Here is an 11,702-nt window from a genome sequence, read left to right as displayed (position 1 = left end):
AGGTCCTCCTCTTTTGCTGAGATTACGTACAATCACTCTATCTCCAGGCTGCAAGGTTACTCCTTTGCATTTCTTGTCATAGTTTGCCTTGTCCCTGGAGCTTGACTGTTGACTGTTTGTGCATGCTATTCTGTAAGCCTCTGTCATTTTTTTCTGCCCACTTCTTGGCATATCCTTGTGGTGTTTCATCTCCATCCTCTGTCATAAGGCCAAAGAGAGGATCTACTGGGAGACGATGGTGTCTGCCTTATAACAGGTAATATGGGGAAAAGCCTGTCATCTCATGCTTGGTGCAGTTATAAGCATGGATCATATGGGGCAGGTGGTCTTTCCAATTATGCTTTTCTTTTTCTTCAAGTGTGTGGAGCATTTGCATGAAGGTCCGGTTCAGTCTTTCAGCAGGGTTGCATTGCGGATGTAGGGAGATGTCTGAGAATGACCCACAGCTGCAAGCTGTCTGAAAGATTTAAACAGGTTGTTTTCAAATTCTCTACCTTGATTGTGGTGGAATTTGGAAGGACATACAAACTTGGGAATGAAGTCATTAAAGAGCTGGTCTGCTGCTGTCTTGGTGGCTTTATTCTTGGTGGGATAGGCTTGAGCACACTTGGTGAAGTGATCAACCACTACCAAGATATACTCAAACCCAACTTTTGAAGTCTCTAAATGTAAAAAATCTATGCACACAAGCTCCAGGGGTGAATTGGATGTTATACTACCCATTGGGGCCCTCTCATATAAATGATAAATGGACTGTACTTATATAGCGCCTTTCTATCTTATTGAGACACTCAAAGCACTTTACATTACAATCTGTGCCCTCATTTACCCATTCATACAGCACTCTACTAGATCTATAATCAGTGCTTTATCACATTCATACACCGATGGGACAAACATCGGAGGCAATGAGGGCTCATTGTCTTGCCCAGGGACACTTCGGCATGTGACTGATGGTGGAATCGAACCTCCAAATCTTGCATTGGAGAATGACTGCTCTAACCACTCAGCCACAGCTGCCCCTGTGTATGTGTTGCTGGCGTTTTCTGTTTAATACATGGGCACTTTCTGGTGACATATTCTTTAATCTCTCTTTACATGAAAAGCCAATAAAACTGCGCTTGAGCTAGATTAAGGACTTTCTCCACTCCAACAGGACCCATATTGTTATGTACAGGTAGGTGTGCTAGAGCTGTCTGCCATTAAGTAGCTGGTAGGACAAGTTGTTTATGTTCTGTTGTCTTTCTGTACAGGAGGTCATTGTCTATGTGCAACCTACTCCACTCTCTAAAAAGTATTTTTGTGTTTATGTCAAGATTATCTTTGTTGCCTTCATTTGGTGTAATGTTGTCCTTCGTCATCTTCAGGACTTTTCCAATGACAGGATCTGCTTGCTGTTCCTGAACCAGTTCATCATGGTTGATAGGGAGGAGGGGCTCTTTGACTGGAAAGGACAGTTGTCTTGGCAGAGGTTGTAGGTCAGTTGGCTGAAGGCTGATTAGGGTTACTGGATTGTGGCAGAGGAGGAGGACATGAATGGGTGTGAGAGGGAACTTGGATGGGTGAGGATGGGGAAAAGTGGTGGGAGTTTACAGTTTTAGGTTTCATTATATCGGTCACCATGCTGGTCAAAGTGTCTACTTGGGCAGTGAGTTGTTTGAAAGTTTGAAAGGTTTGGTGTTCCTTAGCTTTCCTTTCTTCAGCTTCAACTGCTACACTTTGTGCATGCATTGTCTTCTGGTGGGATGTTTGGCCTAATCTCCGCTGGTGCTCATTCTCATCTATGCTTATTTTTGTGACTTCACTTAAGATCTCCTTGTTTGTGACATTATTATTCAGGAACAGTGGTCTTAGTCTCTGTCTCATGTCAGCATACCTAACTCCCAGTCCTTGGTAGATTGTGTGGAGGAACACCTCCTGAATGTTTTTTGGGTCATAAGAAATATCTGCATTGGTCTATTTGGACTGGAAGGTTAGGTTTTGCTTGAGTCCACACACACACAAAGGTTCCACTCCTCCACAAAATTAATTAAACAGGACTACCCTCTGTAAAGTTAGCCATCATAAATCCCATATTTATATTACAGAGAAAAACTTAAGTGACAATAAAACTATTATAAAATCATATCAATGTGGTTACATAATTTGGGTGTACCACATTGCCACACTGGAGATACGAAAAGTCAAAAATACCCTTTATTTCAGGTTTTGGCAATAATATAAAATAGAGCTCTGATACAAAGAGTACATGAAATGATGGATGTGCCCACTTGCAATCTTTAAAAATTCAAGAGAACAAACGGTACACTAATGTCCCCTGTTGCTGAGAGATTTGAACAATAAAAGTTTACAGTTGTCAAGATGAGTGGTTTTCTGGACTGAAAGTACACAGGAAGTGCAAGTAGTGGTACAGTGGTACAGTGGTGCAGGGAGTGCAGGGAGTGCAGGAAGTGCAGGAAGTGCAAGGAAACATTAACGTTTTGATGCACCATTCAAGTGGATAGGATTTTTATTTTTTATTTATTTTTTGCTTGTCCTAGATGACGCAGAGTGATGGATCCTGTTAATTGGAAGCAGCAATTTTATCCACGAACAGGTGCAAATGTGGAGCCAGGGGTTGGCCTGTGGCGGCCTTGGCCACCATTCATTTTCTGCCACCCCAATTATTGGGGGAAACTATAAATATAGTATAGTAAATATAACTATAAACTAAACAATATAAAAACTAGAAAGAATTACATTTACACACACACACGCACACACATATGTGTGTGTGTGTGTGTGTGCGTGTGTGTGTGTACTGTATATGGTGGTGGCCATCTTGGATTTTGACTTGGCAACCCAGTACAGTATTTGATAGTGACCTTTACGCCTACATGCAGCCACAAACCAAAATGGAAGTTGGTACTTCACTAACCAGATTATTGAGCATGGACCTTTTTGGTACTTCACTTATTTTCAGTTATTGTGCTCACAACATGCACGGACGATTGGACGGGTATGTTCCACATGTCCATCTTCTCCTTCAACACTCCATCAGTGCCAGAAACACTGAGTAAAAGAAGCAAAAAATGTTAAATTTTTATACATTTTAAATTGTATTCTATTCTAATGATACAATGAGATCTTGTGTGTTTTATATTTTTGTGCTAAAATCAAAGAACAGGAAAAAAATGCAGTTGGAAAGATTATAATCTCTGCTGTCTGTACTCTAACGATTCTTATACGATTGTCACAAAGTCTCATGTGAACTTAAAGCGTGTCTGAAAAATGTTAATGTTATTAGCAACACATTTTTCATGGTTGGCTTTGCTGCATTACAGGGTGTACTGTACAGGGTGTACTGTACAACAGGGTGTATTGTACAGTCTTTAAACCTTGACCCAAATATTTTACACAGTTTTACTTATTACAATCAGGTGGACTCAGATGTATGAGCCGTTTGTACATCCAATAATTACTTTCCGAGTGTTTCATTAAGCTTCATCCTGAGAGTCACAGAACATTTTACTCAAACAGAATATAATGAAACCTACCATTACTGACAAAGTTTAAAGTAAAATTATTGCATAAATTGTAGCTGTTAAAATATGTATTGAAGATAATGCTCAACTTGAACCGCATCAGCTCATTATCAATAAAATTAACTGAGTTACTGACATTCTGTGTTTTCTAAAGTCAGTTGGGAATGATGTCCATCTTAAATGGGACTACACTACCCCAAAATATAATCAGTTATAAATGCACACTGGATGATTATTTGATGAAAACTTCATCAGGGGTGACATATTTTAAGGTTTGTGGGTTTTTTTTTTTGACTTCACAAAGACAAAGTTGGCTCCAATATTTAATGACAGAATTTAGAACCAGATCATACTCAGTCGTGCTCAGTGTATTGGGGATAAGTCTTGGTTACTTCCACACCAAATTTGAGCTCAATATCAGTAAAATTTGATCAATATCCAATTCACACTGTGTAATTCAAACATGTATGGGAACAAGTCACATCAGTACTGCCATCTTAATATGAGGGTGATGGGTTCATACTGTAGCTTGTTTCTCTTCTATAGTAGTTATTACACTCATCTACAGCTGTAAAATGTGTTTACATCCATCCATTATCTTTACCCGCTTCTTTCATTTTTGTGTCACGGGGTCGCCGGTGCCCATGCCCAGCTATCACTGTGCGAGGGGCGGGGTACACCCTGGACAGGTCGCAAGTCCATCACAGGGACACACAGAGACAAACAACCATTCTCACTCACACCTAAGAACAATTGGGGGTTACCAATCATCCTAACATGCATGTTTTTGGTCTGTGGGAGGAAACCGGAGTACCCGGAGAAAACCCACGCATGCACGGAGAGAACATGCAAACTCCACCCAGAAAGGCCCCCAGACTGGGATTTGAACCAAGGACCTGCTCGCTCTACCAGTTGTGTCACCGTGCTGCCCATGTGTTTACATATGTTTAGCAAAATTTATGAAAAGGATAAAATATGTTGTTTAAGCAGGGAGGATGTGATTTTTGGGTGCAGCCACAGTCTGTGCACTAAGAATGTGGGCCTTTTTTTAATTATTAAAAAAAAAAAAACGCTTTAGAAAAATGAATATTTGAACATGGAGCATTAAGGTGAGAATTATGTGTAGCAACAAGAGACAACACCTGAAAGAATTTAGGTCAATTTTTACTTTTAATAAGTTGTGTTTTTTTTTGTTTTTTTTTCGTTTACTTTGAAGGGGAGAGAGTAACGCTTCCGGTTTTAACATTCGGGTTTCCGTCGGATAGTCTGCTGAGTCACGTGACGGCACACACAGCAGAGAAAGAGGGAGGAGCGAGGTGTCCTAGCGGAGCGGAAGAGAGAGACGACGATAGAGATATTTTCATCTACTGTCATCGTCTATGGCTGGAACAAGACGGTAAACTAAAGTATCGATCTAACAACGTCTGCATTGGCGCTGCAGCAACGTTAGTATCGATACGAGTCGATACTCGGATCGATCCGCCCTGGTTGCTAAGGCCGCAGCGAGGCTAGAGATGGGCCGGAAGAAGAGGAGCATAGTGTGGACGTATTTTACGTGCGTAAATGAAAATGAAGCAAAGTGCAGCCTGTGCAGTAAGTGTATCCGTTACTGTGGCAACACCACCAATTTATTCAAACACATGAAAAACCACAAGGAAGAGAGCAACTTACTAAAGCAACGGAAACGAGAGGGAGCCCCCCCAGGACAACCAGTTCAGAGCCAGATCACATGGGCACACCTCCTGCAGGCAGGAGAGGAGTATGGAGGTAGCTCAAACTTTTCTTTTAGTGCATCTTTTAGTTCATTTTACTTTTCATGCAGAAATTATGCCATTTATAACCATAAGAAGTGGAGACTGTTTACTTCTTTGTAAATGAATAAACTTCCAAACCAGCAGAGGATGACAGAATTATTTACCCCCACCACAGAATAAAATGCTTTTTGTTTTTCATTCAACCTTTATTTATACAAGTTAAGTCTCATTGAGCCTCAAGGACCCATTTACAAGAGAGACCAGTTTTAAACAAAGAATGATGTCAACAATGGACAATCATAAAAGAAAGCAAACTAATTGAAAAAAAAAACGGCTACAATGTAAGTGATGTAGAAAACTAAAAACAGGAACGTGTCTGTGTTGGTCTTAGCCAGGAACTTAACAGATGTTTGAAGCCACTTAGAGAGGTCAAGGTTGAGAGCGTCAGGTCTTTTTGCAAAATATTCCAGGAAACAGGAGCGGAGTAGGAGAAGGCCCTTTTGCCAAGTTCAGTCCTCACTGAGGGAACACTGCAGGTAATAATGTCCTGAGAGCGCACGCTGTAACTGCACTCACGCAGAGACATGTAGGAGGAGATGTATGAAGGCAGCAGACCAAGAAGTGATTTAAAGATGAAAATGTACCAGAGAGAGTCTGCGTGAAGTTAATGATGTCCAGTTAACCAGTGAATACTGGGTGCAGTGGTGGGTACAGTATTTACAGCCAGTTATGAATCTTAGTGCACCATGATAGACAGCATCCAACATCTGCAGGGTTCTTGTAGGAGCGTTCATGTAAATAATGTCACTGTAATCAATGGAGGGAAGGAAAGTCGTAGTTACAAGGCGTTTTCTAGCTTTCAGGGTTAGACAGGATCTATTTCTGAAAAAGAAACCCAGTTTAACTTTCAGATTCTTTACCAAGTTTTCCACATGAATCTTAAAAGAGAGACGCGAGTCGACCAAGATACCCAAATATTTATAGGAATCAACAAACTCAATGGGGACATCGTTTGAGGATAAAATCAGAGGAAGAACTATTGGGACCGACTTCCTGTTTGAAAAAAGCATCCCTTTGGTTTTATCGGCATTTAGGACAAGTTTAAAGTGGAACTAATCAGACCGGATGATGTCAAAAGCAGACTGTAAAAGCTGGAAAACTTTTAGCAACGGTTTTCGCTTGACAGTAAACAACTGTGTCATTACCATAGAAATGTAAGGATGCATCAGGGCTGATCTGACCTACATCACCTAGATTGTGAAGAAGGTGGGTCCTAAGATTGAGCCTTGTGGTACACCATTGTTAATAGATAACTAGAAGAAGTACCATTATGTTGAGCACATTGCCTCCGATCTGAGAGATAGTTACGAGAACCAACCAATGTTGTGCACTGAGAAACTAATTTCTGAGAGCTTATGACACAAGATGTTATGATCCACAGTGTCAAAAGTTTTAGACAGGTCTAAGAAAAGTGCAGCACAATAATCCTTAGCATCCAGTGCTTCAACAACGTCATTAAGAACCTTCAGTGAAGCAGTCGTGCTGTGTTGTTTCCTGAAACCAGATTGATGGAGAGGTAAGATGTTAAAAGAATCCAAATACATTTTGATTTGAGAGTTTATCAGTTTTTCTAGAATCTTAGCTAAAATACAGAGTTTAGAGATTGGTCAGTAGTTGTTCAGTGAGGTGGGGTCACCTCCCTTCAGTTAAGGAAGAACACAGTGTTTTGGTTTATGGACAGGTTAAAGATGTGAGCAGCCAGCCCTAAGAAATAAGGTGGAAGTTCATCTGGTCCTGCAGATTTTTTTAAATGTAGACCTTTGAACAACTTATTAACCTCACTAACTGAAAACGATGAAAAAGAAAAGGTGTGGTTTACTGAGGATGGACTTGTAGAAGAGAGTTGATTTGTAGATGTTTGGATTAAAGGAAAAGTATCTGCTTTTCCATTAGTAACTGTGGCAAACAAGGAACTAGAAGCTTTTAGTTTTGATACATATTTTTGAAGCCCAAATATAAATGTGAGTCGCCTTGAAGTCCGGGTTAGTTCAGAGAACATCCCGCAGGGTGATGAGGCTTGAAGCGTGGCAGACATGTGAGCTGGATTTACGCCCCGCTTTGACCCAATCATCGGGAGTCACGGGGGCTTTAAATGCCCTCACTTTGGCATCTTCTCCTCATTTCTCCTCTCTCCCTCCCCTGCTGGTCATGGCTGAAGCCCCGGTGGAAGTGACGGTGGAAGCAGCGGAGCGCATCGGATACATCACCCGAGTTCAGAGCTTCAGCGCCTGCCACCGCCTCCACAGGTACCCCACACCCCCGTTCCTCCCAAAACCAGGGGATTTACGGTCCAAACGGGTTAGTGCTGCATGCCGAACAGAGCCTACTGTCACCACGCAGCTGGGCTTCAGTTTTGACAGCGCACTGTCGTCATTTTAATCGTTCCCGAGAAGAAACGAGCAAAATTTGAAGTTTATTACAGGAAGTTTCGCGTTGCCTTCAGGTACACGCGCCTCTTAATTATCCGAACACGTCAAGAGCATAATTATAAATGTACCCGTGCTCCTATCTTATGCTTTTATGTAAACTGAACTTGTAGTTGCTGTCTAAAACTTCTGGGAATTGTAGTTTTTTGACGCCCTCTCGGACAACACGTCAATATGTCCGCCATCTTGGGTGGGTAGAAGCGAGTGGGGCCAGACCGGAAGTTCCTTTGTTTTCACATTAACGTCGAAATGTTGAGAATCAAGTCAACAGTTTATTGACAGAAAAACCTGAAAGAATACCTTTTTATTTAGATTAAAATGTATGTTTCATATTAAAAAGTCAACATTTTATTGACAGAACTAAAGTCTAATGTTCTTAAGGAAATTTTACTTTTTTAACAGTAAAAAAAAAAAAAAAAGTAATTGCTTAAAAAATGGATAAAAAAATATTAGGGAAAAAATAAGATTTTATTTACAGAAAAAAGTCTAAATAATATTCCCATAAAACGGCTACATATTATTGCCCCCTAAAAGGTCAACAATTTTTTTTATGGAACTCATTTTATTTAGTTACAGATTTAAAAAAAAATGTCACTCTCAGAACTCTCTCTCTTTTAATACCAAGCCGGTGGAGTTGAACCTGATTGTGCTCTTAAACAGAACTGCATTTGTTCCTTTTTTTAAAAATGAATTATTATCATCCATCCATCCATTATCTTTACCCGCTTCTTCCTTTTCGTGTCACGGGGGGGTCACTGGTGCCCAAGTCCAGCAGTCACTGTGTGAGAGGCGAGGGACACCCTGGACATGTCTCCAGTCCATCACAGGGACACGTAGAGATAAACGAGACAAACAACCATTCACTCTCTCACACCTTGACACAACTTAGAGTTACCAATCAGTCTAACATGCATGTTTTTCGTCTGCGGGAGGAAACGAGTACCTGGATAAAACCCACACACGCACGGAGAGAACATGCAAACTCCACTCAGAAAGAATCCCGGCTGGGATTCGATCTGGCAACCTTCTCACTGAGAGGCAGCAGCTCTACCAACTGAGCCACTGTGCCGCCCTATTTATTATTAATGTAACAAAATATTATAGGTGCTCTTTTACTGGGTTCAATACAACACATCATGCTGTACTTTATTTTGGAGCTCCTTTAGAGATGGGGTGAGAGCTCCTCCACATCGACAGGAGCCGGGTGAGGTGGTTCAGACATCTGGTAGAAGCTGCTGCTTCTGTAACCGACTCTGGAACAAGCAGAAGATGATGGCTGGGTGGACGTTATTTAAATTAATCTTTTATTAAAATGAATTTAAAATGACTTTAACCGTTTTAACAAACCGTAGTTTATTGCATGAGTTAAGACCAACAAGTTCAAGATCTTTGCCAATAACTGGAGTCAACATCTCATCTTGTGATGTATGAGACCACGCATCACGCTACTTATGAGGTCATAAACCTGCTTATTGATAAATACGTTGATGAGACCCTGTTGTTGTAAAATCTCCACTTCTTTTACTTGTAAAACGTTCTAATGTTATTAAAAGTGAGGTTTTATTTTCCCCCTCTTCATACAGTACTCTGTTAAGCGATGAGGATAATAAAACAATCTATGGAAAGTGCAACAATCCCAACGGTCATGGACACAACTACAAAGGTTTGTTGTGTAAAAAACACCATGTTGGCTGCTGTGCTGCTTTCCTATTCATTTAGTCTTGTTTGTCTCCACAGTGGAGGTCACCGTGCGTGGAAAGGTACATTTTACACATTACTATGCAAAATATAAGGAATACAAGTTAACCTTGAATATTGCATCATGTGTTCTCAGATCGATCCCATAACCGGCATGGTCATGAACATCACCGAGTTAAAGAAGTGTATTGAGGTAAATCACCTCAACTTTCTCTCATAATTTTCACATTTGATCTTTTTCTTATTTATACAACCCTGAAACCTGCAAAAATAAAGTTGTTCAAGCTAAAAACGATTGCATCAGTTTAAGCCTCATGCAAATGCCTGCTGTTCAAACAGTCAATATATTAAATACAGGTTTAACATAAATGCAGATTTTATTGTCCTCCGAAAGACATATTGGCAGCGTCATGACTAAATAAACAAATACTGTGTGTCTGTTAGACCACATCCATATATTTAGAGGAATGTGTGCTTCCCCTCTTCGTCCATGTTGAATATGACCCATAATGCAACAGTCCTGAACATAAGTCAACAATGACACGTTACACTGCACCTTAAAGAAAACTTACAAGTTGTGACAACATTTCACAATTTAAACTCTCATAAATTCTTTTGAACTCTGCAGCTTATGATGTTGTGGCAAATCACAGTTTACATGGAAATTTTTTAAAAAACTTTTAAATAATAAAAAAAAAGATTCATATAAATGAAGGCGTACACAGAACCAGCCTTTGCAGCAGCTCCATGCTGGAGGTTTTGTCCATCGTTCATATCAAACTTGGACTTCTTCAAGTTAGACGGTGCCCCTTGGGTCCAGCAGTCATTCAAACCAGGGATCCTCAATCGGACTGAAGCTGGGCTTTGACTGGACCATTCCAGGACCATTAACTGGTTCTCCTTAATTCCTTTTCTTTTCAAGCATTGCCTTTTTTTTCCATGAAGCTCGGCTCCGTGCAGCTTATGGTGGTCCTTTGAGCAGATGCTTGGACCTCGGCTGTCCAGTTCCATGAAGGATGCTTTGGACCTCCTCAGTCCTTCTTGGCATGTGGTGGCGTCACTGATCCACTTTCTTCAGTGGATTCCTGATGCAGCATGGGGTGTTCAGGGTTTACGTTTTTTTTTTTACTAATCCAACCATAAGGTCACTTGACACTTAGACGCCCTCTCACTGAATAATTATATGATTCCTGAAGGTAATTGTTGAGTCTTCAAAGCAAAGGGGTGAATATTTATGCACATTACACTTTTCAGTTTGATATAATAAGAAAAATAAAAAGCACATTTTTCTTGTTTAGCTTCAGTTGCTGAAGCATTTTGTGTGGGTTCATCAAAAATCAACATGAATGACAAAAAAAAAAAATACCACGGGACAGTGAATAAATACGTCACCACCCCAAACAATACTGATTTATTATAGTTTTTATACATGAATTTGGACAACAAATACATGTAAAAGTCAGTTACTGCAAATGTACTTGTGTTAAAATACTACAGTGTTGTATGTGTGTACTTTTACACATGCATGTAAATTGTTAGTGTTGACCAATAAGTTTAATTCTAAGTGGAGTTAAATTCTTCCAGCATAGGTAAGAAGCTCTGGCAGACATTCTGTAGTGAAACGGAGGGAATATCTGAATAGTTGGTCTAGAACAGGTTTGTTTAGGGAAAAACAACAACTTTGGGTTTGACTCCGTAGCTTTCAGGTGACAGGAGGTGACACTGAACTGGAGACGTACTTTTTACACAAGGAGACGGAATCCATCATCCATTATCTTTATCCATTTCTTCCTTTTCGGGTCACGGGGGTCACTGGTGTCCATATCCAGCTATCACTGTGTGAGAGGCGGGGGACACCTGGACAGGTCTCCAGTCCATCACAGGGACACATAGAAAATAACAAGACAAACAGCCATTCAACTAGGAACAATTTAGAGTTACCAATCAGTCTATGCATGTTTTAGGTCTGGGGGAGGAAACTGAAGTACACGGAGAAAAGCCACGCATGCACAGAGAGAACATGCAAACTCCACCCAGAAAAGCCCCCAGATCGGGATTTGAACCAGGACAACCTGCTTGCTGAGAGGCAGGAAGAAGCTCTACCAACTGCACCACCGTGCTGCCCATCATCCATCCATCTATTCATTCTTTCATTAGCTTTACCCGCTTCTTTTCTTCCTGGGGGACACCCTGGACAGGTCTCCAGTCCATCACAGGGACAGGTCTCCAGTCCATCACAG

General features: G+C 40.8%; 1 protein-coding gene across 1 annotated transcript in view; it reads left to right on the top strand.

The window, feature by feature from the left end:
• The first annotated feature begins 4,810 nt into the window (after nt 1–4,810).
• Nucleotides 4,811–11,702, top strand: part of pts (6-pyruvoyltetrahydropterin synthase) — a 7,920-nt gene continuing 1,028 nt past the window's right edge. The window contains exons 1-5 of the mRNA XM_037690716.1: nt 4,811–5,291; nt 7,497–7,584; nt 9,348–9,427; nt 9,502–9,524; nt 9,599–9,655. Coding sequence (XP_037546644.1) covers nt 5,039–5,291; nt 7,497–7,584; nt 9,348–9,427; nt 9,502–9,524; nt 9,599–9,655 — 501 coding nt within the window. The 5' untranslated portion in view covers nt 4,811–5,038. The remainder of the gene's footprint in view (nt 5,292–7,496; nt 7,585–9,347; nt 9,428–9,501; nt 9,525–9,598; nt 9,656–11,702) is intronic.

This window comes from Nematolebias whitei, chromosome 17 (assembly GCF_014905685.2).
Source record: "Nematolebias whitei isolate Nwh7 chromosome 17, NemWhi1, whole genome shotgun sequence".
NCBI lineage: Eukaryota > Metazoa > Chordata > Actinopteri > Cyprinodontiformes > Rivulidae > Nematolebias > Nematolebias whitei.
This window is presented reverse-complemented; position numbering and strand designations above follow the sequence as displayed.